General features: G+C 49.8%; 4 protein-coding genes and 1 non-coding gene across 9 annotated transcripts; 3 read left to right on the plus strand and 2 right to left on the minus strand.

Annotated features, from left to right (window-relative positions):
- Nucleotides 1-2,471: 2,471 nt before the first annotated feature.
- On the minus strand, nucleotides 2,472-5,009 carry zmat2 (zinc finger, matrin-type 2). The gene is made up of 6 exons (XM_040181687.2): nucleotides 4,894-5,009; nucleotides 3,719-3,818; nucleotides 3,507-3,630; nucleotides 3,349-3,422; nucleotides 3,083-3,228; nucleotides 2,472-2,902 (listed from the first exon to the last, which is right to left on the minus strand). Exons 1-6 carry the CDS (start codon nucleotides 4,909-4,911, stop codon nucleotides 2,759-2,761), a joined length of 606 nt encoding a protein of 201 aa, XP_040037621.1. The 5' UTR covers nucleotides 4,912-5,009; the 3' UTR covers nucleotides 2,472-2,758.
- slbp2 (stem-loop binding protein 2) lies at nucleotides 2,727-10,022 on the plus strand. Of its 2 annotated transcripts, XM_078107089.1 has the most exons (11): nucleotides 2,727-3,875; nucleotides 4,870-5,003; nucleotides 5,535-5,694; nucleotides 6,623-6,775; nucleotides 7,115-7,195; nucleotides 7,369-7,449; nucleotides 7,559-7,696; nucleotides 8,430-8,588; nucleotides 8,736-8,880; nucleotides 9,325-9,454; nucleotides 9,534-10,022. In XM_078107089.1, exons 3-11 carry the CDS (start codon nucleotides 5,645-5,647, stop codon nucleotides 9,596-9,598), a joined length of 1,002 nt encoding a protein of 333 aa, XP_077963215.1. In that variant the 5' UTR covers nucleotides 2,727-3,875; nucleotides 4,870-5,003; nucleotides 5,535-5,644; the 3' UTR covers nucleotides 9,599-10,022. The 2 variants fall into 2 exon arrangements, with proteins under 2 accessions (XP_077963215.1, XP_040037620.2); XM_040181686.2 differs by lacking the exon at nucleotides 2,727-3,875 and having other exon boundaries at nucleotides 4,507-5,003.
- A 390-nt stretch (nucleotides 10,023-10,412) lies between these two features.
- Nucleotides 10,413-20,924, plus strand: fam53c (family with sequence similarity 53 member C). 3 transcript variants are annotated; one of them, XM_078107086.1, is made up of 6 exons: nucleotides 10,741-10,880; nucleotides 14,086-14,155; nucleotides 14,331-14,390; nucleotides 16,932-16,989; nucleotides 17,101-18,092; nucleotides 18,201-20,924. In XM_078107086.1, exons 4-6 carry the CDS (start codon nucleotides 16,983-16,985, stop codon nucleotides 18,495-18,497), a joined length of 1,296 nt encoding a protein of 431 aa, XP_077963212.1. In that variant the 5' UTR covers nucleotides 10,741-10,880; nucleotides 14,086-14,155; nucleotides 14,331-14,390; nucleotides 16,932-16,982; the 3' UTR covers nucleotides 18,498-20,924. The 3 variants fall into 3 exon arrangements, with proteins under 3 accessions (XP_077963213.1, XP_077963212.1, XP_077963211.1); XM_078107087.1 differs by lacking the exon at nucleotides 14,331-14,390 and having other exon boundaries at nucleotides 10,413-10,880; XM_078107085.1 differs by lacking the exons at nucleotides 10,741-10,880; nucleotides 14,086-14,155 and having other exon boundaries at nucleotides 14,250-14,390.
- On the plus strand, nucleotides 19,972-25,278 carry LOC120822903 (early growth response protein 1). Of its 2 annotated transcripts, none has more exons than XM_078107088.1 (3): nucleotides 19,972-21,119; nucleotides 22,271-23,512; nucleotides 24,065-25,278. In XM_078107088.1, the coding sequence occupies exons 2-3, from the start codon at nucleotides 23,302-23,304 to the stop codon at nucleotides 25,030-25,032; spliced, it is 1,179 nt and encodes a 392-aa protein (XP_077963214.1). In that variant the 5' UTR covers nucleotides 19,972-21,119; nucleotides 22,271-23,301; the 3' UTR covers nucleotides 25,033-25,278. The 2 variants fall into 2 exon arrangements, with proteins under 2 accessions (XP_077963214.1, XP_040038812.2); XM_040182878.2 differs by having other exon boundaries at nucleotides 21,064-22,015.
- trnaa-agc (transfer RNA alanine (anticodon AGC)) lies at nucleotides 21,929-22,001 on the minus strand. Its single transcript has one exon. It is a non-coding gene; the product is annotated as a tRNA-Ala (tRNA).
- Nucleotides 25,279-25,352: the final 74 nt, after the last annotated feature.

Raw genomic sequence — 25,352 nt, forward strand, 5'->3', positions numbered from 1 at the left:
GACCTCAGCTTTCCAAAGATGTGATAAACTACAGTTCTTTCATGTTTTAACGGGGGGATGACTTGTTCTCACAGGTTTGGATTTTTTTCTTCCCTCAATAATAAAAACCTTCATTTAAAAACTGCATTTTGTGTTTACTTGTTATTTTTGTCTAACATTTAAATTTGTTAATGATCTGAAACATTTAAGTGTGACAAACATGCAAAGAAATAAGAAATAAGGGAGGGGCCAACACTACTGTATACTCAGCTCCCCTGGGTCCTAGTGCCCCCTCAAATAATCTCTTAATCTTCCTGATCTAACAGCAGACATGTTCTTCAAGTAGATTCATCTGACAGGCCGTCCATGAAGGCAACACAGAAACACGTCAGTGTTTAGTGATGCATTCACTGACAAACTGAGCTCGTAGATCAGGGGTCCGTTTCAAGTCGGAGGTTTAACAAACTCTGAGTTTCTGGTGTCAGAACAGCTGTTCAGAGCTGGTTCGATCATCTCGAGTAGGTTGACTCAGAGTTGAGCGGCTGCACCAGTATGAAGGCAGCATGAATGAGCGAGTTACCATGGCAACAACCACAAACAATACATTCACCCCTATTGAGCTGCACATATTAATGTAAGCGTACGAGTATGAACCCGTAATTAGAAAGAAAAGCAGCTGCAGCAAAAGAGAAACGGTGTAAGTTCTAATATAGTGTCAGTTAATATTTAATGTACACTAATCATAATCCATACGTTTGACTAGTTCCCTCTGTTTGTTAGAGTGCACTACACACAGGCTGGAAATACACACACAGGCTCATATTTAATCACTGGTATAAGCTGTACGATGGTGTTGGACCTGTAATGTGTCCTTCAGGTGCGTCCTGTGGGACTCCTCCTTAACGTCTCACTGGTTTGTGTCCAACAAAAAGGTTTAAAAGACGTTTCTCACGGCTCTGCATGCAGCAGCTTTACTGATATTCTAATGTTGTAAAGGGAAACACGTGATACTACACAAAGAATGTGCTCGTATGTGAGAGCACGTCCACCATGGGGACGTTACTTCTATGAGGACGCGTGAGGTCATGGACATATTTGATGGACTGTGAAGGAAAACGATAGCGTTCAAACAAGTAGTCATCTGGGCCTCATTTATAAACAGAAGGCAGACGTCGCTCTACGCAATAATTGGTATTTATGAAAAGCAAACATGACGGAGAAATTGTGCTTCACGCGAGCTCGGACCCACGCGTGCGCACAGAACGGGTGAAATGAGAACCGTCGGCAACGCAAGAAACACGCAAACGTGTGTGAAAGTGTGTAAAACTAGACTGTTGTAAAAGAAATGACAACACTGCCTCATAAAGAACACAAACACCCGTCTGATCTGCAGCGTAAAACAAATACTAATTAACACATTTACAAAAAGAAAAGTGAAATATGTTCTGCAATAATATCAACAATTCATCCTCTAAACACAACTGTTGCTCGTCAGAAGGAATCAGACGGACGGTAATAAAACGCCACGATGCCGTCACAATGCGTAATGACGCTGATGGCTGATCTCGCGCTCTTAGGAGACGTGGCACATGGAAGGATTCACGCTGTAGTGCAGCTAAGCGCTTTTTTGCATCCACTTTGATGTCAGACCACTTTTTTTTTATTTGGGTCCGAGGTCGTGAGGCTGCAGCGTTGCTGTGGTGCCTTGTTGGCATCAGTGATCCACACTGTGTCCTCCAAAGAGCGTCTTACTTCTCCTTCCCACCTCCCAATGATCATCTCCACTTCACACTGAGGCAAGTTACGTTTCTGTGAAAAAGCCATGGGTTTAAAGTGTAATGTAAGTTGCTTTGGATAAAAGCGTCTGCTAAATGACCTGTAATGTAATGTAATTTAGTTCATATGTGTAAACTGATACAGAGTGAATGAATGAATGAGGAAAGTAAAGCGCGCTGTGTGATTGGCTGGGCTGCTGTCAGAGGGAGGAGCCTGTGGAAGGAGAAAGAAAACCTGCTCCCGACCAGGTGATGTTCACAGGCTCAGTTACCATGGAGATGGACCCTGAGCTTTAGTTACCATGGTGACGGACCCGGAGCTTTAGTTACCATGGAGACTGAGCCTGAGCTTTAGTCACCATGGTGACGGACCCGGAGCTTTAGTTACCATGGTGACGGACCCGGAGCTTTAGTTACCATGGTGACGGACCCTGAGCTTTAGTCACCATGGTGACGGACCCTGAGCTTTAGTCACCATGGTGACGGACCCTGAGCTTTAGTCACCATGGTGACTGACCCTGAGCTTTAGTCACCATGGTGACGGACCCGGAACTTTAGTTACCATGGTGACGGACCCGGAGCTTTAGTTACCATGGAGACTGAGCCTGAGCTTTAGTTACCATGGTGACGGACCCGGAGCTTTAGTCACCTCCCTTTGTGAAACAAGCCAGAGTTTCCCTCATCTCTGGGTGAACAAACTCTGGACCCGAGAAACAATTAAAAACAAAAAATACGGTTTATTTACAACAAAAAATGGAACTGAGATACTAACAACTTGAATAATTCACTTCTAAGATACTTTTCTGGATTATAAGACACAATTCTCAATGTTAATAATTCACTTAACAACTAATCATTTTTGTATCAAAACTTAACTTTTTCATCAGCATGAACTTGAAGGTTTATTTTGTCCGTCACGTCTCTGGAAATAAGAGACTACCAAATTAAAAGCATGACTTCCTGTCTTTACAGTCTGGTTGTGGTTGCTCCGCCTCCAGGAAGTGTCAGTGACTCTTCTTGGAGGAGCCAAAGCCAGAGAACCCCATCACCGCCGCCATCTCGTCATCCTCCTCCAGGTCCACGTCCTCCTCCGCCCGCCGCTTCCTCTCCTTCTGCTTCTCCTTCTTGTAGGCCTTCGCCTTCTCCTCCTGACGACAGAGAGGAGCGTCACAACACAAAACTCCATCTCCTGCATCAATATTCATATTGTATCTCCATGTCCTCTTCCACTATCGCTTATCCCCCTCCCCCACCATCTCTTATTTCTTAACTCCATCGCTCCCTCTCTCCTGCTCAACCTCTTCATCTTCGTCTCTCCTCTTCCTCACCTCCTCTCGCAGTTCCTTCATGCGCTCCTCAAAGTCGTACTCCTTCTGTTTCTCCTCCATCTTCTTTTTGTTCACCTCAAAACGTTTCTTCACCTGATCAAGAGACGAACGTTCGACTCTCATCGACATCCCCAAGTTCCTCTGGTCTGCTCACAGGAACACAGTAACACACAGTTACACACAGTAACACACAGTTACACACAGTTACACACAGTAACACACAGTTACACAGTTACACAAGCGCAGCGATGGGATCGGTCGCTCACGTTTCTTCCCGTTGATGTGGTCCAGGAAGTTGATGGAGTCCTTGACCACGCAGTCACAGACGTTACAGTAATACCTGCAAGAGAAGAAGACACAGCCAATCAACGGGAGGGGGCGTGGCCTACAGACTGCAGCTAGCAGTGGTGACGTGTGTTCGTACCCGCCCATCTCGGCCTGGGGGGTCGTCTTGGTGATGACGATGGTCTTTCCCAATTTGGACTCCAGGTCCACCTTGTAGTCACGGTGACGCAGGAGGTCCCGCTTGACCGGCGGAGCCACTTTGCCTGAAACACAAGCAGACCGTTGTGATGTCACTTCCTGTCACCAAAAGAGCCAGGCTGGGAGACGCTCAAACCACATGGGCGTCCTCACCATCTTTCCTCTCCCGGTCCTTCTCCTCAGACAGACGCTTCTGGGCCAAGTTCTCGTACTCATCTTTGTCCCACTTCCTGCGGAAGTCATTCTTACTGGACTACAAGAGGAGAAGAAGAGTCCGGGGAAACAGAGAAGACGACGTTAAGGTGTTTTGGTAGGTTAACATATTAAAGATGAGTTAGGCTCCACATGTTTTATTTTTGTGTTATTAAAGGAATCATTTAAAATATTGGATGAAGATGTATAAACTGTGATGAGATCAGCTGATGCAATATGGAGCCAAATCCAGGTCAAAAGTTTTGTTCATTTGAAAAACAAATGTGAACCTGAAAGTTAACGTTTTGTTGTTGAAGTTTTGAATCTGAAAATATAAAATCTGCCATCGAAAAATATAATACAGTGAATCATCAAAAAATATCTACAAGTGAAGATTGTAAAAAAAAAAAATTCTAAAAAAATGTAGAGCTGAGTCAGAACAATATTCGTCACGAAAATATTTTTCGTCCACTTATTTTTATCTTGAATACATTAACTTTCAGGTTCATATTTGATTTTCAAATGAACAAAACTTTTGACCTGGATTTGGCTCCATAATGCAACAGACGTGGGGCTTTTATTGTGAACCTGATCATAAAACATCTGTTAAACTAAACAGCATCAGTTAGTGTAGACAGGCTCTACAAAATAAGAGCCCCAGAGAACGTCCAAGTGCTAACAGCGCGGTCCGGTTCTGTCACCCTCGTGCTGATCACATCACTGTTTGTCATCTACATTCTTAGTTAGATGCCTTTATTGTGAAGGAATGTGGCCGGACGACTTTTAAAGCAGCTAACCGCTAGCGGAGAGGACGCTAACATTTAGCGGATAAAAAGATGATGAAGAATAAAAACAGAGACTAACGGTGTACGATTTCACGGCATTCATAAACACGAGTTTAACAATGATTTCGACAAAACCGGAAACGTAAACACTGTTGTCTCCGTTCATGCTATTAGCTGTTAGCCGTTGGCTAAAGAGCCGTTTTAAAGCGGGTTAGAACCCCGTTTTAATGAAGTCGGTGTGAGCCGGTACCGGGTCAGAGTAATGGACCCACTTGGACCGGAGTCAAAGTGGCGGGACGTCACGTTAACGTCATGTTTTAACACTAGACACAGACGCGACCAGGAACTCACCCCGCTGCCGGACGCCATCTTGTCCTCTCAGTGACGGTTTACGGCCTGTCGCAGAGTCTTTGTTGAGCGACACAGCGCCGCCTGCTGGAGCGGAGACACGTAGCGGCGAGGTGAGCGAGTTTAAAGCGCATACAACTGACACAATGGACAACAAGTCAAGTAAACAACCACCGATAGAGGCTTTTCACAACAGTAACATCAGGCCTCGGACTGTACCTATGAATGCATCTGCAGCGAAGCCATCTCGCTTCACGGGATTGGAGTAACTTTGTGTTTGATTAACTTTACGTTAACCATCGCTCTGTTAGTACGTCGCATAGGTCGAGATGTGCTAACGATAGCTGGCTATGCTAATGATTCCTCAGTAAACGTTTACTTTTAACTGATTTCATATTGCTATTGATTAGAGTTAATCTAATATTTTTATGTTTTAATTTTTTTAAAGTTACTGTGTGGTACTTTGCCAAAATGATCTGGAAGTACTGAGTAATACATCATGTTTATATATTGTACACAGTTGTGGTTCTTGTATTGTTCATTTTTACTTTTTGACAGCTGTAGTACTTTGTATTTTTATTATAATTTCTGAAAACCTTCCTGTGAAAAAACTTTTCGCTCTTTCTCGTCCGGCGGACCGGAAGCGGCCCAGGTGAGTCACGCGGCGGCAGCAGGCCCCGCCCCTCAGGTGCGGCTCATTAAAGAGCCGTGAAGGCGGAGCAATGGCGTCCGCACCCGCCAGAGTCAAAGAGCGATGATGTCAAGCCGCGGAGTGGAAGCTCACAGCCCGCTGCGCTCCTCCAGGTGAGCAGCTGCGACCGGAAACACACACACGCACACTCATACACACACACACACACACACACACGCACACTCATACGCACACGCACACACATACACGCACGCACGCACACGCACGCTCACGGCGCATCACGATCCCGAACCCACCGGTCCGCAATCACGTTTCATCTTTCTGCTTAATGGGTTTTATTTGAATGTTTGATTCCTGATATCTTCAGTCTGTAAACACCAGAGAAGAATTTCTGCATGAGTTTTATATTCATAACATCTGTTCCAATATGGATTGTGTTTGAAATGTACATGAGGGTGAAATGTCATCTGCGTGATATCAATTAAGTGATGCGTTTTCAGGTGTGTTTGCCTGTCAGGCTCCTCATTGGTTTGTGTTACACCTGCAGTTGCACTCGGGCCTGAAAATGTTTATTCTGATTCTGACTACGTTCTCCTGAAGGATAGGAAGTGTTTGTAGTAAATATTATATATATCGGGCGTTTATTCAACTTTTCCAATAACTTGTTTTATAGATACTTTCTGAATTTGTATAAATGAGGCAAGTAATGCAGCTTTTTCTTGTGGAACTTAAAACCCCAAATGATGATTTAATGTAATAATAGAATACCTACCAAAATATCTGAAATAAGTTGAGGATTCACTTTCTAACTAAATTAATTCTCAACCTCACTTAAAGGTGTTTTTCACAGTAAAAGCTTCAAATTTACAACTAAGGGAGGGCTTTAATTGTGAAGGGGCAAAAAGAAGTCTAACCTTCAAGTTGCTTAACGTCATTAAAAGAGTCGGGAACCAAAATGTTTAAAACAACTTTATTCAAAGTCTGGTCCGGGTCCACGTGGTGAAGTGGGTCATGGGGAACCTGGTTTCCATGCAGCGGTTTGGCGACAGTGACGGCCGGTTTCTGGCTCCTTGTCCTCAGTCTCTGCCTCGGCTCCTGGTCCTGTGCGAGGGGCTGGTCGGCCGCCATGTGGGACGGCCTTCCAGAGCCGCTGCTGACCGGGGCCCCTGGAGGCTCCGCCCCCGAGCCCTGGCTCCTCCCCGGCTGCAGCTCTGTTTTCGACAGTCTGGTCAGGTGAGACTCCCAATGACATCATCGGTGTATTAGAAGTACTCTGATCTCTGACTGCGTTGAAGGAATCAATACCACAGAGTATAAATACTCACTTTGGTTAAAGCTGAAGTTCTGCCTTTCAAGTACATAAGAGGATAAAAGAATAATATAGCTGATACTGGAACTAAGTAAAAGTACTTCATTACTTCCATATAGATTCTCTGTATTTATTCCAGCTGATGAATCAACATTTATTAATGTCCCTTTAATGTAAATTTGCTCAATGCAGCATTGAAAAACTTGTGCCCCCCCCCTTGTTGTACTTGTGCCCCCCTCCTTGTGCTTATTGTGTCCTCCCAGTAACGTGTCTGCAGCCCCGTCTCCCCCAGCGATCAGCGGCCTGCGAGGACGTGAGCGAGCTGCCAGCAACAAAGCCTGCAGGTTCAACGTGTTGTCCTTTTTTCTTAGTAGCGTAGCGTAGCGTAGCGTAGCATGCGGACTAGAAGCCATTATTAATTGTTTTTATAATTCAGTGTGAAGACGCCAAACTGAAACTGCCTTCAGGCAATAGAGGTCTGAACTGGTCTGGTCTTGCCCGCCCCCCCTCCCCGCAGGCCGTCCATCCTGGAGCGTTGTATTCTCAAAGTGTCAACCAGCAGCGTTGCCGTGGGGACGGACGATCTGGACCACAAGAGGTCAGTGAACACAACTTGTGATGAAAGGAGGCGTTCAGAGAACCTCGTGTTCTTTGTGACGTGAATCATTATTATAACCTTTGACCTCAGTGTAACCCCCCCACACCAGGTCCGCTTACTGCTACCCGGTCCTCCCGGACCCGGCCAACACAGAGACCAACGGCGCGGTTCTGAAGCGGCGACAGAAGCAGATCCAGTACGGCAAGAACACCATCGGCTACCAGAACTACCTGCAGCAGGTCCCCAGGTGAGAGGCCGGCTTTTCACAATAAAAGTGCTATTAGAGCCCATTAAAAGCAGCTTGTAGAAAATTGTTATCTGTCCACACACAGCAGTTGCACACTGACATTAATATGTCGCGAGTCCATTTGCCCGACTACTGCCCCCCCCCTCAAGTTGTAAACACTAAACATCATGGGAATAATCCTACAAAAAGCTTAAAATGAAATGTTTTATTTCAAATCTCCATTAAAAAGTGCGTGCTGTCCCTTCATCCCTTCTTCTAAAGACCTCACACTCGACCTGGTGACCTCAGTAAGTCCTTCAGGGTTTCACAAGGAAGTGACCACAGGCTGTAATGTTCTAATGTAATTAGTTATTATGTTTGGTGGATCGGAAGTCTTTCTTCTTAGGAAGAGGTGAAGCAGCGTGTTCTCTCCTGTTAAGGAGCCTCCGTGCTTCCTTACTCCGCTCATTTAGCAGATGAACCACTGCACCATCCTTTACCAAAGCAGATCACGTCGCCCCACAATGTTTAAAGTGACGTATCATTGGTCCGTTCAGGAGAAATAACGCTCATGTGATGTGTAATGTTTTACTTGGTCCGCCTTGTCTTTTCCTAACTCCTCATCAACTCTCCTAACCATCTTTCCTTGAGCCAGTGACGTTTTTTACCAGGTCAGGATTGAGTCGTTAGGGGCAGACGTTTTTTGACTATTCTAATCCAGCCTACAGCTAAACATCTGACTCCGCCTCCTCAGACACCTGAGGGACGCTAAGCTCCACCCCTCCACGCCCAACAAGTATCGCAAGTACAGCCGGCGCTCCTGGGACATGCAGGTGCGTCTGTGGAGGCGAGCGCTTCACCTGTGGGACCCGCTGAGTGACGGCCCCAACGTCCAGGACCCGGTGGAGCAGCTGTGGGTGGACTTTATAGTGTTACATCTCTAATACATACTTGAGTAATACAGATTGGTATTGGTTGTGTTTCAGTATTTTAAGAGGAGGCTTTTATTCTGGTGGCTAGTCTTGTTTGTAAAAATATAAATATATATATCTGATTCCAGACAGGGCCAGCTGGCGAAGATGACCTCTGACCTGTGTGAGGATGGAGGAGTCAAGCAGAGAGAGAAGGAGACTCCAGGAGCCTCTAAAGCCTCCTCTGTGTCGTCTCTGGAGCTGCCGGGACCCTGGAACATCCCACTGTCTCCGGTAACACCCGAACACCACACGCACGTGGCCAATCAGCTGCTTCCTCTAGTACTCCCAGCGGGACGGGTCCGGTGCGGCCCCCCCGGGTGACTTCGCTATTGCGAGAATTACAGAAAGAAATGAATTGCGTTTCTATGCTTCTGACTGACGAGACTGTGTTTGGTAAACAAACCTTTTTATTTAACAACAAGAACACAAATGCAACAAATCATCAAAAGTAGCTTGCGAGCTGAAGCGGTGTGGGCATCCCTGCCGTAGACCTTCAGCGGTCTAACCTAAATGAGGGACAGCCCTGCTCTCGTAGGTTCTTTAGCAGAGGTGCTCCGATGCTTCCTTTGGCGTTGCAGAGGTTTTACTAACCAGTGACTTTGTTTGGGACTATTTTCTGCGGCGGATGGATCCACGCGTTGATGAAACCGTTGGATCCCCTTTGTCTCGTCGCAGGAGGCCGAGAGCAGCTCCAGGACTCCTCGTTCTCCACCTGGGTTCGGCTGCTCTTTCAGGAGGCCCTTGACCACTAGCGACCACATGACTGACTGGCTCCGCCTCCTGCTTGAGGCCGACGGCGGCCCTGGTGAGCTAACTGGTAGCGTACTGAGACCTCACTGTGTAAACGTGTTGGGTTTTGAATGCAGGAGTTCTTTATTTTGCAGACGGGGGCTCCGATGACCAGCAGGTCCCAGTGTTCTCCGAGCCGCTCTCCTGGACTCCGTACTGAGCGGAGTGAGGTTTTTTTGTTTTTTTTGTTGTGCTTTTTAAGATGTATCACGGTTGCTACGACGACAGCGGGGAAACGACCGGTCCCGATCCACGAGGAGGTGCCACGACCTGAAGAGAACCCGAGAGGAACCTCGTCCTCTCTCAGCTGGACCCCGAGCACGGAGCTCTAGTTCACACGCGTGTTTGTTTGTCCTTGTTGGTGTCACTGCGTCGCCTCTCTGCAGGCCGCCTACCTTTGTCCACCGTCACTTGCTCCGCTCCCCGTGTCCCCCCCCCCCTCCCCTCCTCCCACTGCTGTCGCTTTGTTGTTGCGAGTTTCCTTTTACTTTTTTGTGTCCCTCAATTTGTCATTTTGTGCTGCTCGAGCATCGAGTGACGCTGAACGATGATTAATAAAGATGTAAATAAAGTGTTAGACGTTCTGGGTCCGTCTTCTTCTACACTGGGAATCAAACCAACGGGATCGTGGAAGCTGCTGTTTATTGCTCAAAGTATATTAAAAAGAATAAACATTGACTTGTCTTAGGCTTTTAAGAAAATACCTAAGTATCTTTTTTTTTTTTTTTTTTTATAAATATATTTCTTTTTACAGACCTCAAAAGGCAAATATATCTGTGCTGTTGTATATCGGCAGTGTACGTCAATATCTGCTGGATATTGGAAGTACCTGTTCTCAGGTGGGACCCCAGAGGAGCGCTCGTTTTGTGAGGGCGGTGCTCGCCCCCTGCTTCACCTGGCTCAATACACGATATCAGCTGATCACATCTGAGGCGGATCCGCTGCTGTAAACAAGCTGCTGCGATTGCGGGTGTGAACTCTAACTCCCAGCATGCTCTGCGCGTCTCGCAGCTCTCGCTCAGATTCGGACATTCGATGAACCGTGTCGATTAACGCCGTGTTTGTGTTTGTAAAGGCGGCTGTTGGTCGCAGTGGAGACGCGGTGAAACGGTGTTTAAATAGACGGCAGGTGATGGGGTGTAGCCCCGCCCCCCTCCTCGGCACCGTAAACGTTATTTATGAATGCCTCCCGCTCACGGGCGTGTGCACGTAAACTCATTATTGGGTGTTAATGGTTCCGACCCGGTGGACGACAGGCCGGTTCCGGACGCTGCGGTGCCCGCTGTGTGCGCCTGATTGCGGACTTTAATTCCTCGTGGTGGGTTTGGTGCTGACAGCGGCGGCGGGCGGTGCTCTTTAATAATACTGGGTCAACACACCGAGGACCGTCTGCCAGCCACCGGAGCTTCGCCCCGACTCCTCCGGAGGTGCTGCCCGAGAAGGTAAGCGTGCCATCCGGCCGAGTGAGGAGCGAGTGAGCGCTGGTTGCGTTAGTTGTGCGCTAGTTCACGTCCCGCGGTGTTTTCCTCCTCACGCGCCGCTCCGCAGAGCCCACAGGCCGGCCATACCGGATCAGCATCCCCCGGTATAAGCGTCTCTATCACCGGGGGATGCTGGTGGGGAATCCGCCTGTGAGGTTTTTCGTCTGTATGCAGACGTATCCTCTCTCAGGTAGAAGCCGGAGGAGGGACGAGAACCGACAACATCCCGAGCGATCTGTCCCGGGTTTGTTTTGCAGCTAACGCGGCGGCTAGCCGCGGCAGCGAGCTAACGCGGCGGCTAGCTGCCGCTGCTAGTGCCGCGTTAGCTCGTTAAGGCAGGGCTGCAGCTAGCCGCCGTTAGACCGCTCACTGTCCCCGGATCCAGCCGGACGGACAGCCGGTGTAGCTTCCCCGTTGGCCCCGCGGGGCCCCGCAGCAGAGCGGCCCGGGAGGCAGCGAGGCTGTGGCGGCGACACATCAACCGTTTGGCGTCAAAGCGCAAGATGGCTGAATTTATTGTGCCGACCTTGAAAGTAATAAATGGATGACATATTATTTATAGCGAGCTAACTGTGCCGGTGATGTAACTGGCTGCATTTACGCCAGATATCCAGGTGATTTCATTAGTGTTTGTGTATCACAGAAGGGGAAGGAACCCGCCGTGACATTCCCACATTGTATTGTGCACTCGGACGGTGGGGAAAGAAATCGTGCTAGCATGCCTCGATGAAAACAATGGGATGTGTTAGCCACGAGCTAGCAGCAGGCGGAGATGCCCAGCGGCCGGTCCGGCATCGGACGGGTGGCTCCTTCTCAGGCCGCTCGAAGGCCTCCTCTGCCAGGGACACCCCCAGTAGCCCCCCGCAACAACAGCAGGGTTTGAGGCCCTCAAAGTGTGACCCCTGACCTCATTTACACCTGATACATCAAGGGCTTCACGTGATTTATATGAGAAAAGATGGCGGTTTATCAGAGCAAACCTCTTAATCCACCAATTGACCAAATAAAGGCATCAGTTGGCGTTAAACGTGTGATACCTGTGAGCTCCTGAGGGAAATGCTTCCTATAAACATTGATTATTGAGCACGATTCATCTCCTCATGACATCACACAACGGAATGTCTTAAAGAAATAAAACACCAATTCACACTATCGGCATTGTGTCGTTATTTTGGGTTTCAGATTTAGTCTTTATTAATCTTTGTTTTTGTTACATTCTCATGTAATAAACGTGTGTCCCGAGAGAGACCGTGAACACGCCTCATGATGATGTCATACGCTCATGTAGTTCCTCCGGATATCAGAAATGGTTTGTCCACAAACAATTTCTGAGCAGAAACAGATTATTTGTTTTAATGGTAGATAGAGATTTAAATGGCAGTTAATGGTTTCCATGGAGATAAGCCCCTCCCACTCTCCGGCTCATCTAGCGTGAATGAGTACAAATGGTTACGCAAGTTACTCACAATTAGGGAGTTACAGTAATCTCTACTTTTTATTCCCATGTGAAAACATCTAAATGTATTCTAGTTAATCACCAACACTAGATTTTACAGATGACATGTAAACGCATCACAGTGACCTCATAGTTTTCTCATGTTCACTGAGCAGAGCCTGAAGATTAGCCGTTAGAAATGAACTTGATCTTATTGGATAAGAGATATTTTTCAAATAAAAATGGGTATCAAATTGGGATGAATCTAAATGTTCCATATTGGGTTAGCATATTGCAAATGTTTTGATATGTCATCAGGATTTAAGATTCCAGTGATATATTTATCATGACTGAAGTATAGTAACATATTATCGTGTTCAATGCTGCGATCACACCAAACTTAAGATTTCATACAAATGCACAGACGTGATGAGACGAGCTGCTAATTGTTAGCGCCAATGTCGACCTGACAAACATGAAACGGGCTAACGGGTTAGCGCTGGAAGCGGCAGGCAGGCGTTTGGTGGTCCGACATGAGTAGAACTTCACAACAGCTACAGAGTCGTGGTGTCCTCCATGGTCGCAGGTTGAACTGTTTTCTGGTGAAAAGCCACGGCCCCTCCGTCGCGTCTAGTGCGGATGACGCGATATATGTCAATTGACCAGAAACAATCCCCCGCGTTCTCTGTGAACGCAGCTTTGTGACATCTACTGAGGAACGTTCATGACTAGGGTAGTCACGATACCAAAATTATGACTTCGATACTATACCTGCCAAAATATTATGGTACCCGATACCACAAATAGCATAATGGAATATATTTATCTATGATAGTAATAAATAAAACATCTGTAAGGTTCCTTTTTTTTAACCTGGTATCTGTTTGACTGTCTGTGGGATGAACAATGCTTTATTTACTTGCATAGTTTGATATTCTCACATTCATATTTCCTTAACTAAAAATAAAAAGGATTAGGTGAAGATCCACCAGCATGTAGCCTATTGCACCAAGTGTGTATTATTTGGTACAGTTTTGTGTGCATGTATATATTTCTGTTGGACTATTCATGAACTTACTAAAGTTGTTGTCAAGCTAGCCAACAAAGCTACAGGGCTGCCAACTCTCACGGTTTCCCCGTGTGACACGCGTGTTTCCATGTTTTCACACGCAAGCCACACATCCAATTTATTACGCAAAAAAAAATAAATCTGCGCTGGTTCATCTAAACGGCGCATCTATAACCCGATTCGCTGCACGTAGCGAAACTTCCACCCGCCCGTCAGCCGTAGCTTCACCCCCAACGTCTCACTCCAAGGTTTAGAGCACAGAGCAACACAAGACAAAGCAGACGTCCTCTTTTACCCGGACGTTTCCTCTTTTCCAGACCTAAAAAATGCGTCCGGGTAAAAGAGGACGTGTGGTCACCCGAGCTAAGCTAGGCTAAGGCTAATGGTGTTAGGCTGTATATGGGTGAGCAGTCTGCTACGTGAGGGCGCGTCTCCCCTGATAACATGTGTGAGAGCTGCGCAGTCGATGTGTGCAGGCAGCCTGACACGGAGCGCAACAGTGAGTGCGCTCTGATTGGTGCTTTTTTTAAAGTACCGGTACTAAAAGTATTCAAAACCGTATTGTTTTCAACGTATGGGTACCGCGGTACCATTCTAGTACCGGTACACCGTGCAACACTATTCATGGCTCTCCACCACATGCATTTCTCCTTCCTCTCCAGGTGTGTTGCCAGTGGCAACAGCTGATTGACGATGGCCTTGTGAGAGTGGGCAGCTTTACCTGGCCCTGAGGTAAGGAGGAGGAGTCTCAGCCCTTGGCCCCTCCCCTCTTAGCTCCCGAACTGCCGACACCCGATCTGTTGTGGCTCTCCCCTTCCTCCTCCGCTCCTTCCTCCCTGCTCCCCCTTTCATCCCCCACACCCTTGGCCCCGCCCCCTGTCACCATGCTGTGGTCACGCTGCTGTAGGACAGCCTGAGGAAGCAGACTCTGGAAGGTGACCCCGCTCCGCCAGGGGACTTCTACCTGGTGAGTCGCACAGGAAGCGCGGAGCGTAGTGAAGGAAGCGAAGGAAGCGTGGAGCGTAGTGAAGGAAGCGTGAGGCGTAGTGAAGGAAGCGTGAGGCGTAGTGAAGGAAGCGTGGAGCGTAGTGAAGGAAGCGTGGAGTGAAGGAAGTGTGGAGCGTAGTGAAGGAAGCGTGGAGCGTAGTGAAGGAAGCGTGAGGCGTAGTGAAGGAAGCGTGAGGCGTAGTGAAGGAAGCGAAGGAAGCGTGAGGCGTAGTGAAGGAAGCGTGGAGCGTAGTGAAGGAAGCGAAGGAAGCGTGGAGCGTAGTGAAGGAAGCGTGAGGCGTAGTGAAGGAAGCGTGAGGCGTAGTGAAGGAAGCGTGGAGCGTAGTGAAGGAAGCGTGAGGCGTAGTGAAGGAAGCGTGGAGCGTAGTGAAGGAAGCGTGGAGTGAAGGAAGTGTGGAGCGTAGTGAAGGAAGCGTGGAGCGTAGTGAAGGAAGCGTGAGGCGTAGTGAAGGAAGCGTGAGGCGTAGTGAAGGAAGCGAAGGAAGCGTGAGGCGTAGTGAAGGAAGCGTGGAGCGTAGTGAAGGAAGCGAAGGAAGCGTGGAGCGTAGTGAAGGAAGCGAAGGAAGCGTGGAGCGTAGTGAAGGAAGCGTGGAGCGTAGTGAAGGAAGCGTGAGGCGTAGTGAAGGAAGCGTGAGGCGTAGTGAAGGAAGCGTGGAGCGTAGTGAAGGAAGCGTGGAGCGTAGTGAAGGAAGTGTGAGGCGTAGTGAAGGTGAAGGAAGCGTGAGGCGTAGTGAAGGAAGCGTGAGGCGTAGTGAAGGAAGCGTGAGGCGTAGTGAAGGAAGCGTGGAGCGTAGTGAAGGAAGCGAAGGAAGCGTGGAGCGTAGTGAAGGAAGCGTGAGGCGTAGTGAAGGTGAAGGAAGCGTGAGGCGTAGTGAAGGAAGCGTGAGGCGTAGTGAAGGAAGCGTGGAGCGTAGTGAAGGAAGCGTGGAGCGTAGTGAAGGAAGCGTGGAGCGTAGTGAAGGAAGTGTGAGGCGTAGTGAAGGAAGCGTGAGGCGTAGTGAAGGAAGCGTGGAGCGTAGTGAAGGAAGCGTGGAGCGTAGTGAAGGAAGCGTGAGGCGTAGTGAAGGAAGCGTGAGGCGTAGTGAAGGAAGCGTAAGGCGTAGTGAAGGAAGCGTGAGGCGTAGTGAAGGAAGCGTGGAGCTTAGTGAAGTAAGCGTGGAGCGTAGTGAAGGAAGCGTGAGGCGTAGTGAAGGAAGCGTGGAGCGTAGTGAAGGAAGCGTGAGGCGTGGTGAAGGAAGCGTGGGGCGTAGTGAAGGAAGCGTGGAGCGTAGTGAAGGAAGCGTGAGGCGTGGTGAAGGAAGCGTGGGGCGTAGTGAAGGAAGCGTGGAGTGTGGAGCGTAGTGAAGGAAGCGTGGAGTGAAGGAAGTGTGGAGCGTAGTGAAGAAAGTGTGGAGCGTAGTGAAGGAAGCGTGGAGCGTAGTGAAGGAAGTGTGGAGTGTAGTGAAGGAAGCGAAGGAAGCGTGGAGCGTAGTGAAGGAAGCGTGGAGTGTGGAGCGTAGTAAAGGAAGCGTGGAGCGTAGTAAAGGAAGCGTGGAGCGTAGTGAAGGAAGTGTGGAGCGTAGTGAAGGAAGCGTGAGGCGTAGTGAAGGTGAAGGAAGCGTGAGGCGTAGTGAAGGTGAAGGAAGCGTGAGGCGTAGTGAAGGAAGCGTGAGGCGTAGTGAAGGAAGCGTGAGGCGTAGTGAATGAAGCATGGAGCGTAGTGAAGGAAGCGTGAGGCGTAGTGAAGGAAGCGTAAGGCGTAGTGAAGGAAACGTGGGGCGTAGTGAAGGAAGCGTGGAGTGACGGAAGTATGGAGCGTTGTGATGGAAGCGTGAGGCGTAGTGAAGGTGAAGGAAGCGTGAGGCGTAGTGAAGGTGAAGGAAGCGTGAGGCGTAGTGAAGGAAGCGTGAGGCGTAGTGAAGGAAGCGTGAGGCGTAGTGAAGGAAGCGTGGGGCGTAGTGAAGGAAGCGTGGAGTGACGGAAGTATGGAGCGTTGTGATGGAAGCGTGGAGCGTAGTGAAGGAAGTGTGGAGCGTAGTGAAGGAAGCGTGGAGCTTAGTGAAGTAAGCGTGGAGCGTAGTGAAGGAAGCGTGAGGCGTAGTGAAGGAAGCGTGTGGCGTAGTGAAGGAAGCGTGAGGCGTAGTGAAGGAAGCGTGGAGCGTAGTGAAGGAAGCGTGGAGCGTAGTGAAGGAAGCGTGGAGTGAAGGAAGTGTGGAGCGTAGTGAAGGAAGCGTGGAGTGTAGTGAAGGAAGCGTGAGGCGTAGTGAAGGAAGCGTGGGGCGTAGTGAAGGAAGCGTGGAGCGTAGTGAAGGAAGCGTGGAGCGTAGTGAAGGAAGCGTGGAGCGTAGTGAAGGAAGTGTGGAGCGTAGTGAAGGAAGCGTGGGGCGTAGTGAAGGAAGTGTGGAGCGTAGTGAAGGAAGCGTGGAGTGTAGTGAAGGAAGCGTGAGGCGTAGTGAAGGAAGTGTGGAGCGTAGTGAAGAACGGTTTTCGGGGTTTTCAGCTCCATCTTTTGTTCTTTCAGTCCCTGCTGGACCCAAAACCCCTCCCAGAGTGCTGGCCCCCAGATGGCTTGATGCCTGGTGAGTGATTTCCTCTGGATTAAGAGGCTTGCGAAATGCTGGATCCTACATTTCCCATGATGCAACTTGTGCACACGCATGTCACTAACATCCTAATGTGTCTGCCCTTAGAGAGCAGCTACTGGCAGCTCTGCCCTCCCTCCAAGTCCGGCCTGCAGGGGGGGTTGCTGAGCTCTAGTTTCCCCCCCGGTCCTGTGCCCCTGGTGCCCCCAGATGCTCACCTGCAGGAGGGGGGTGACCCCCTGGACACGCCCCCATCTCATCCCCCACTGCAGCAGCACCGGCCACTGGCGCCGAGCTCCTCAGCGTCCGAGCTTTCCCTCCCTGGAGCACCGGCGGTGCCCCCCCCCGGCCCCGGACTCCCCCCTCCACCTCCTCCGCCCCCCAAGCGGCACTGCCGTTCGCTGTCGGTGCCCGAGGACCTGTCACGCTGCCGCTACACCTGGCGGCCCAGCGCCTCGCGGGTCTGGACCCCCGTCAGTCGGCAGCAGTGCCACGGAGCGGTGGGGGGAGGGGTCACGGGGGCAGGCGGGGTGGGGGTTGTGGGTGGGGGGGCCTGTCCTCTCCGCGCCCCCAGCTCCTCCCTGAACTCGTCGCTGCACTCCTCGTCCAGCCCCACCTTCTTCAGCCTGGCGCTGTCTCCGGACTCGCCGCTACCCTGGAGCTTCCCCTGGGACCCCAGCGAGGCGGCGGCGGCGGGAGGAGGAGCCTGCTGCTGCTTCTTCCCCTCCCCCTCCTCCTGCTCGTCCTCCCCCTCCCCCCTGCACCCGCCTCCCCCTCCTCAGAGGCGTTTCTCCCTCTCCCCCGTGCTTATCAGAGACTCTGCGGCCTCCACCTTCTTGCCGCCGCCGCCAGCGGCCCCGAGCCAGACGCGGCCGCGCCCACCGAGCTGCTCGGCCACGGCGGCAGGCGTCCTGGTTCCCGTCTCGCCGTCCTCGGCCTGCAGCACGCCGTCGTCTCTGAGGCGCTGTCTGCCGCCGCAGCTGCCTCGCTGCCACTCGCAGCCCTGCGACCTGCTGCTCCTCAAACCGGGTCTGAAGAGGAGGCGGGACCCGGACAGGCCGTGTGCCCGCCCCGTCCTGGACTTCACCAAGATGACCCAGGTACCGGCTAGCACCAATATTTATTTCTAAGATGAATGAGCAGCAGGACACATTTCCTGTTGGAACGTTGGGTTTATCGCTCTCTTTGATTTGTGTTTTGCTCTGTAGACCCGCAGCATGGACCCCCAGGCCCTGGAGCGTGGGGGCCGGCCCCCCTGTGGAGGAGACGTGCTCATGGACTCCTTCATGGGTGACTTCCGGAGCTCGTGCTCTCCGGCCGAGTGTCTCGGGCGGACAAGCATCGGGCCGCTGAGCGAGAGCGACGAGGAATGCCGCGAGGACGAGGAGGACGGCGAGGAGGAGGACGGCGAGGAGGCCGAGGCGCCCGAGCGCGAGGCAGCGCAACAGGCAGTGTTTGAGAGGGACTGTACAGAACTGGACTTGAACTTGATAGAGGAGAACTGAGGTCGTTCTCCGTTGTTTCATTCGGTTTTTGGATTGATCTGAAGCCCCGCCCCTCCGCCTCCTTGCCACCAATCAGCACGGCTCTCAGGAACAACACCTCCTCTCAGCTGCTGAGTCGCGCTGACGACCGCGATGATGCGACTGCCGACGGTGAAGACCGGACGTGACGTCATCGTCGCCGAGCTAGCTCCAGGCTAACGCACCAGGTAGCTGAGGGTCGGCCGTGACGTTCTGACCAGGCCGCCGCGTCGCCAACCTGACACGCCGTCGCCACAGCAACCACAGATCCATAAGTACAGATACAGACTCTTTGATGTTTGATAACCGGGTCGACAAGGATCCACAATATATTATAATAATCATTAAAACTGCTCTGAACTCAGTAAAACATCAAAAATAATCAACGTTACACTTTTCAAAAGTTGTTTTAGGTTTTTTTATTGATGAATAAGTCTTTTTTTATATTTAATGCTGTATAACGTTCGTTAGGAAGTGAAACAGATCACAATTCATCTCTAAAATCTATTTCATATTTACAATAATCCGTTTGGATCAATATCGCTATTAATAATTCAGCATCTCAGGTGTGTTTCATCGTCCAGGATAATCGGCCCTTTAACAACAGGAAGTAGAACCAATAATTCACTTCCTTACACATCGATAAACAGTGACGTCGGCGATGCGTTCAGGTTGGCTGCGTCGTCCTGTCAGACTGAACTGAGGGCAGGAAGCGTGGGTGCGAACTCCTGGTGGTCATGTGACTCCAGATTGAATCAAGAATGTTTATTTATTTATTTATTTAGTCACAAAACATCCCCAAGTGTGAACAGAAGAAGAGGAAGAGATGGGGAGGCTTTTCGTCACACCTCACAGGAAACCTTTTAAAAAGCTTTTATTTTGAAATGGCAGAAGGAAATGCCCCTGTGATGAAGTCCAGGTGAATTTGGTGTAAACATCGATCAGCTGATCAGTGTCACACATTGACTGCGTTTATTCTTCTTCTATGGATTTACTCTGGACGCTGAAGCTCCACACGACCGCCAGGTGAGAATTAGACGTCCAATGACAAATGTTTAAATGTTATTTTATGTGATTTCTATTTATTTATAAAAAACCCATTTTGGCTGCTTTAAAGTCACTGAAAGAAGTTCCAATCTTCAGAGGTGAATGTTTGGTGATGCGTTCAGGGACACTTTGACACGTGAGAGTTTCAGCTGCCGATAAAACATTGCGTTAGCGACAAACCCGAGGGACAATCAACAATCAACAACACCCTTAATAACAAGAAACCTTCAGAGCTCTGACGTCCAAATGTCCATGAACGCATCAAAGGTTACTTCTGACTCATTGAAATCCGCCTCGAAGCCTAATGGTGCGTTCACACCAAAAGAGAGGGAAACTATTTGCGCGAGTAGATTCCATGTAAAGTCAACGCATGAGGCGAAAGACGCCCGACGCTGTCTATCGACAGCCAATCAGCGTTGAGATGCTCCGCTCGTCATCACCGACGTGCTGCCACCGCGTGAATACACGTTATTACACGGCCGCTCACCGGAGACTCACACACACACACACACACACACACACACACACACACACACACACACAGCTGAGACTGAACGCCTGTACGATCCGACACAACGGACATTAGACCGGCTGCTGGTCCGCCTGAAGCAGCCTGGAAGCCGCAGTCATCCAGACGCGCTTCCTGGAGGAGTCGGTGACATTCCAGCTGTGAGACATCGGAAACGACAACTGTCTCTACGGAGACACGTGACGGAGATAAGTCACGCGTGTGGTGTGAACGGACCATAGCTTTGATGACATCCTCCCTCTTAAAGGAACAGTGCAGTGTTTTAGAAAAGCAGAGAGGCGTTCAGGTGCACCCCGCTCATGTGTGGAGGCTGGAGTCGTTGTTAGCCTAGCTTAGCATAAAGACTTCAGGACCTTTGGGTGTCGAGCTCTATTTTTGTTCATCCTAAATGGTGAACTGAGATAACAGCTAGCTACTTGTTAGCTTGCTAGCTTGACCTACAACAATAAAAGGGACAAAAACAATAAGGTTTAATAAAGGAACTGGAAATGTCCCTGTAACGCACATGCACGCAGGCGCGCACACACTCCCCCCCCGTGTGATTCTATTGATCTGTATCATAAAACATAAGTGGACATATTCCATATGAGTGCTAAAAGAGGAGGAGCTAGTAGCGTATCGGTTGACCTTTGACCTCTTAGCCCCTCTGCTTACTTTCTGATGTTCCTTCATATTTCTCATCTGGTTAAGAGGGCGTGTACAGAGACTCTGGTCTTTTAGAAATGTTTTTTATTGTATGTGATGATAAAAAAAGAACTGACGACATGGCAATTTGAAAAATCAGTTTGTGAATAAATTAAGTTTATTGAGAAATATTTTACAAACAAAGAGGAGAACTGGTGTCCTGTGGTTATTGTCTGTGTATATCAATTTTATATTATATATATATATATATATATATATATATATATATATATATATATATATATATATATATATATATATATATATATCCACCCATCCATCTGCACACAGGGTCGCAGGGGGAGTCGCTGGAGTCCATCCAAGCCAACTTCGGGCGATAGACGGTACACCCTGGATTGGTCGCGGAGTCGATAATTATATATATAATCAAGACACTTAAAAAATTAGTTGAGAAAGTTGTTTCTCAGAAAAGAATAAAATACATTTTTTTTATTATATCATTTTACAAAAAAAGGTTTCCCTGAAAAGAAAATAATTAATCACTAGACAGATAAGACAACATATTGCAAGAACTAGAAATATGTTTTAAAAATGAAAGTTAAAAATAAAATGCACCAGCCCAGTGGTCCCCGACCTTTCTTACCTCACGGACCGGTTTCATGTCAGACAATATTTCGCGGACCGGTCGATAAGGTCCGACGGGGGGGGAGTAGTAGTCGTTGCGGGCGGAACGGGGGGGTAGTAGTGCACGGTAAGAGGACAAGAAAAACGCGTGGTGACGCGGGGGAATATGTCAGAGGGACGAGCGCACATAATTAGGACAAAATCCGGTCAATTTTCAAGATAAAAGATTTGTCAGACAAAAAATATATATAAGCTTTCTGTGGTGCGGCCCGGTACCAAACGGCCCACGGACCGGTACCAGTCCGCGGCCCAGTGGTTGGGGACCACTGCACCAGCGAACAAAAGGAGACAAGTGTATGTGCATGTGGAGTGAAAAAATGTCAGTCGGTCAGTGGGGGAGCGGAGCTTTTGTCTGAAGAAATGCGTAAATATGAGCCAGACTTTAGAACCAGGAAGTGAAACCAGTAAAAAGGCAGACGCAGGAACATGGCCGGTCTTTACCTGCCATGATCATTCGAACGTGAGCTGTGACGCCTCACGTCACGCACGTATTTATCAGAAGGAAAACTGGAGGATGCGGGCATCGATCCCGCTACCTCTCGCATGCTAAGCGAGCGCTCTACCATCTGAGCTAATCCCCCGGTGAGGGGATCAGGTGGGTTTGGCTCTATTAATGGTTGGTTTATCAAAGTTAAAATAAACAGAGAGAGGAGTTACGTACGTAAAGTAATATGAAATTTCACTTTCTTGTTTCTTGCTCTTCTTGTTTGTATCCGTATGGTTGAAATGCATATGCTTATATTAAGTCGCTCAAAGTCGCTATGTGATTGAATGTAATGCTTACATTCAATCTTGTTTTTCCTTTGGCTATTCTGTAGCTGAAAGTACTCGTGTACTTTTACTGTTTTAGATACCTGATGAGTCAGCTGTAGATGACCATACTCAATAGGAGTCTGCTGTGGAGACCTCCCGGGACCTGAAGTTGGCCTCCAACACATCAGGAAGAAGGCCCAGCAGTGGTTGACCTTCCTCCCCTGGAGCTGCTGGTCCTGATCTACTCCACCATCACCCAGTTGGTTCTCTGCTGCTCCATCTCAGTGGTTTGGACCACTAAACAGGACTATGACTACAGCGGACCATCAGATCAGAAGCAGCAGAACCAGGACCAGCTTCTTCCCTCTGATGCCCTTAATCACCACGCGTTGAAAATTCAACCCACGTCCTGGTTGTAAACTCATGCGAGGCTGATAATACTTGTGTACTTTTCTCATTGAAAGCTTTATTAAATAACAGCGTACGTTTAGACTGTGGTGCTTTTCCGTTAGTACTTTTGTCCCACTGAACCAGGTACTAATAAAGTACTTGTACCTCCTCTCGCTCCCAGATCAGCAGTCCGACAGGAAAACACCCAAATAAGGCTCGAGGAAGTGATGACGCGTCAGAGCCTGATCCGAGCTGTGACGCGTCTCCGCGTTTCCGGCCACGGCGGCTCCCCGCTGCCCGTTTACCGGCTGCAGTCCGGCTGTGAGATGGTGACCGCCGATCGGGACCGGATTCTGGACTCTCCTGGGACCGTCCCGCTACAGGGGAATCAAAGAGAGCAGCGGGCTGCAGGCGTCTCCGCTCTGCCCAAATATGGGCTTTCCCCCGCCGCGTCAGGACGGCTACGTCACGCAGGAGTCTTTATAAAGGCGAATCCTCGCTGAGGAACGTGACACATTCAAGTTCAAGTTGTCAGGGAGCCACATCCGGGTATCTCCACACGTCCACGCGGGACCCGGAGCCTTCGACACTTCCAGCGTGGGCTTCCTATCAGGCATCCCCGACCCCCCCCCCTCCGGCAGAGCAGCGGCAGCCCGCACAGAGCGCCTCTCCGCCGGCTCAGGAGCGGGGATCCCCTCGGTTCTCCGGTGCTCCTCCACCACCTCCTCCACCAGACCGATGGCAGCGACCAGAACCGAGCTGCCGGTGTCCGCGCTGCAGCCCCTGGACCCCCTGCCCGGCTTCCCGCCGCCCCCCTCCCCTCTGGACGGCTACTGCTCCCAGCTGGAGGAGCTGCTCCTGCTGCTGCAGACCGCTGCGGGGGGGGGCTCTCCGCCGGCCGCGTCCGCAGCGCAGGGACCCGGGCTGCAGAACGCCGAGCAGGACGGAGGTGAGGAGGAGAAATCTCACTTTAACTCCTGATGTTCTCCTTCCATCCAGTTAGGTTCATTTAATGCAAAACAACAAACTGCCAGAACACATTACTTTGCGGTTACTTTGCAATATTTGATATGTATTCCAACATGGAAAAAAGCAGTAAATAACGCTGTGACAATCTTATTTTTTATTTAATACCAACGAGGCGCTCTATTTGCCTGCCCAGGGATTAATTTGATGGAGGGTTAGGGTTAGGGTTAGGGTTAGGGTCTTAGGCTGGAGTCCCTCCCAGACAACTTTGGGCGTCTTAAGTTATATTATTCTAGTATATTTTTACACGATTTCTATGTTATGTATATTATATTAAATCGTATGGTCTATTTACGTATGTTATGTAATTGTATTTTATACATATTTTTCATTTTATTAACATTTTGTTATATATTATTATATTATATGAACTCTTACAATATTAGAAGAAGTTTTAATGTTAACCTAATCGTCTGCAGCCAATCAAAGCGCAGCAGACCAGCTGATCACTTCTTCTTCTGTGGTTCTTTCTCAGACTCTGTGTCGGACCTGGACCAGCACGGCTTCTCCCCTCTGGCCTACAGCGGTCGCTTCAGCTTCGAGCCCGCCTGCAGCGCCGGCCTGTGGGCGGAGCCTCTCCTCAGCCTCTTCACAGGGTTGGTCAGCGTCCCCCCCGCTGCGGCCTGCGCCGCCTCCCTCTCTTTGTTGTCATCGTCAGTGATGTCATCACCGCCGATCTTTAGCTGCGGCTCAGCTGACGTCACCTCCGTCTTCTCCGCCACGCCGACGTACACGTCTGCCGCCGGTTCCGACCTCTGCACCCCCCCCGCCGACTCCCAGCCAGCCCACCAGGCCTTCCCGCCTCAGGTCCCCTCCCCCGCCGCCTACCCGGCCTCTCAGGTGGTGCAGATGCTTCCCGACTGCCAGCACAGCGAGCTTGTTCCCAACCCGCCGCCGCTCACGCCACTCTCTGCCATTCAAGCCTTCTCCTTGCAGGGTCAACCCAGAGGCCCCGCCCACCGGGCCACACTAACCAAACCGTGCCGGGCAAAAAAGTCCCCCACCGGGCGACCGTCCAGAATGCCGCCGCATGAGCGCCCCTACGCGTGCCCAGCCCACGGCTGCGAGCGCCGCTTCTCGCGCTCCGACGAGCTGACGCGTCACGTGCGCGTGCACACGGGCCAGAGGCCGTTTCAGTGCCGCATCTGCATGCGCAGCTTCAGCCGCAGCGACCACCTGACCACGCACATCCGCACGCACACCGGGGAGAAGCCCTTCGCCTGCAGTGAGTGCTGCCGCAAGTTCGCCCGCAGTGACGAGCGCAAGCGGCACGCTAAGATCCACCAGAAGCAACGGGAGGGCCGGAGCTCCGCCTCCTCTGTCAGCGGGCCCCGCCCCTACTCCTCGCCCTGCTCCTCCTATTCCTCCCCCTCCCTCTCCTTCACCTCCTCCTGCTCCTCTCCAGTGGGGAGTCTTCAGTCCAACGTTCACCGTGACCTTTGACCTGGAACTGGAACTCTGCCCTTGTGTGAACAGACAAGGTCAAAGGTCAAACACATGAACGTAAAACACAGAAGAGAAGAGACTCTTACGAATGTGCAGAGTACTTTTATAAGTGTACATAATGTCTACATGTAGTATAAAGTACATGAACGTGTACCTACTGAGTAGGTTAGGGGATCTTTTTCATGTTTTTATACTCAATGTATTTTTACATCAACGAGTCATGAGAATAAAATGTCAACGCTGCTGGTGCTTTAATTTATTTTCTATGAGGCAGATGACAGTGGGATTGTGTTAATATTTACATTTTAATAATTAAA

Source organism: Gasterosteus aculeatus, chromosome 7 (genome assembly GCF_964276395.1).
Source record: "Gasterosteus aculeatus chromosome 7, fGasAcu3.hap1.1, whole genome shotgun sequence".
Taxonomy (NCBI): domain Eukaryota; kingdom Metazoa; phylum Chordata; class Actinopteri; order Perciformes; family Gasterosteidae; genus Gasterosteus; species Gasterosteus aculeatus.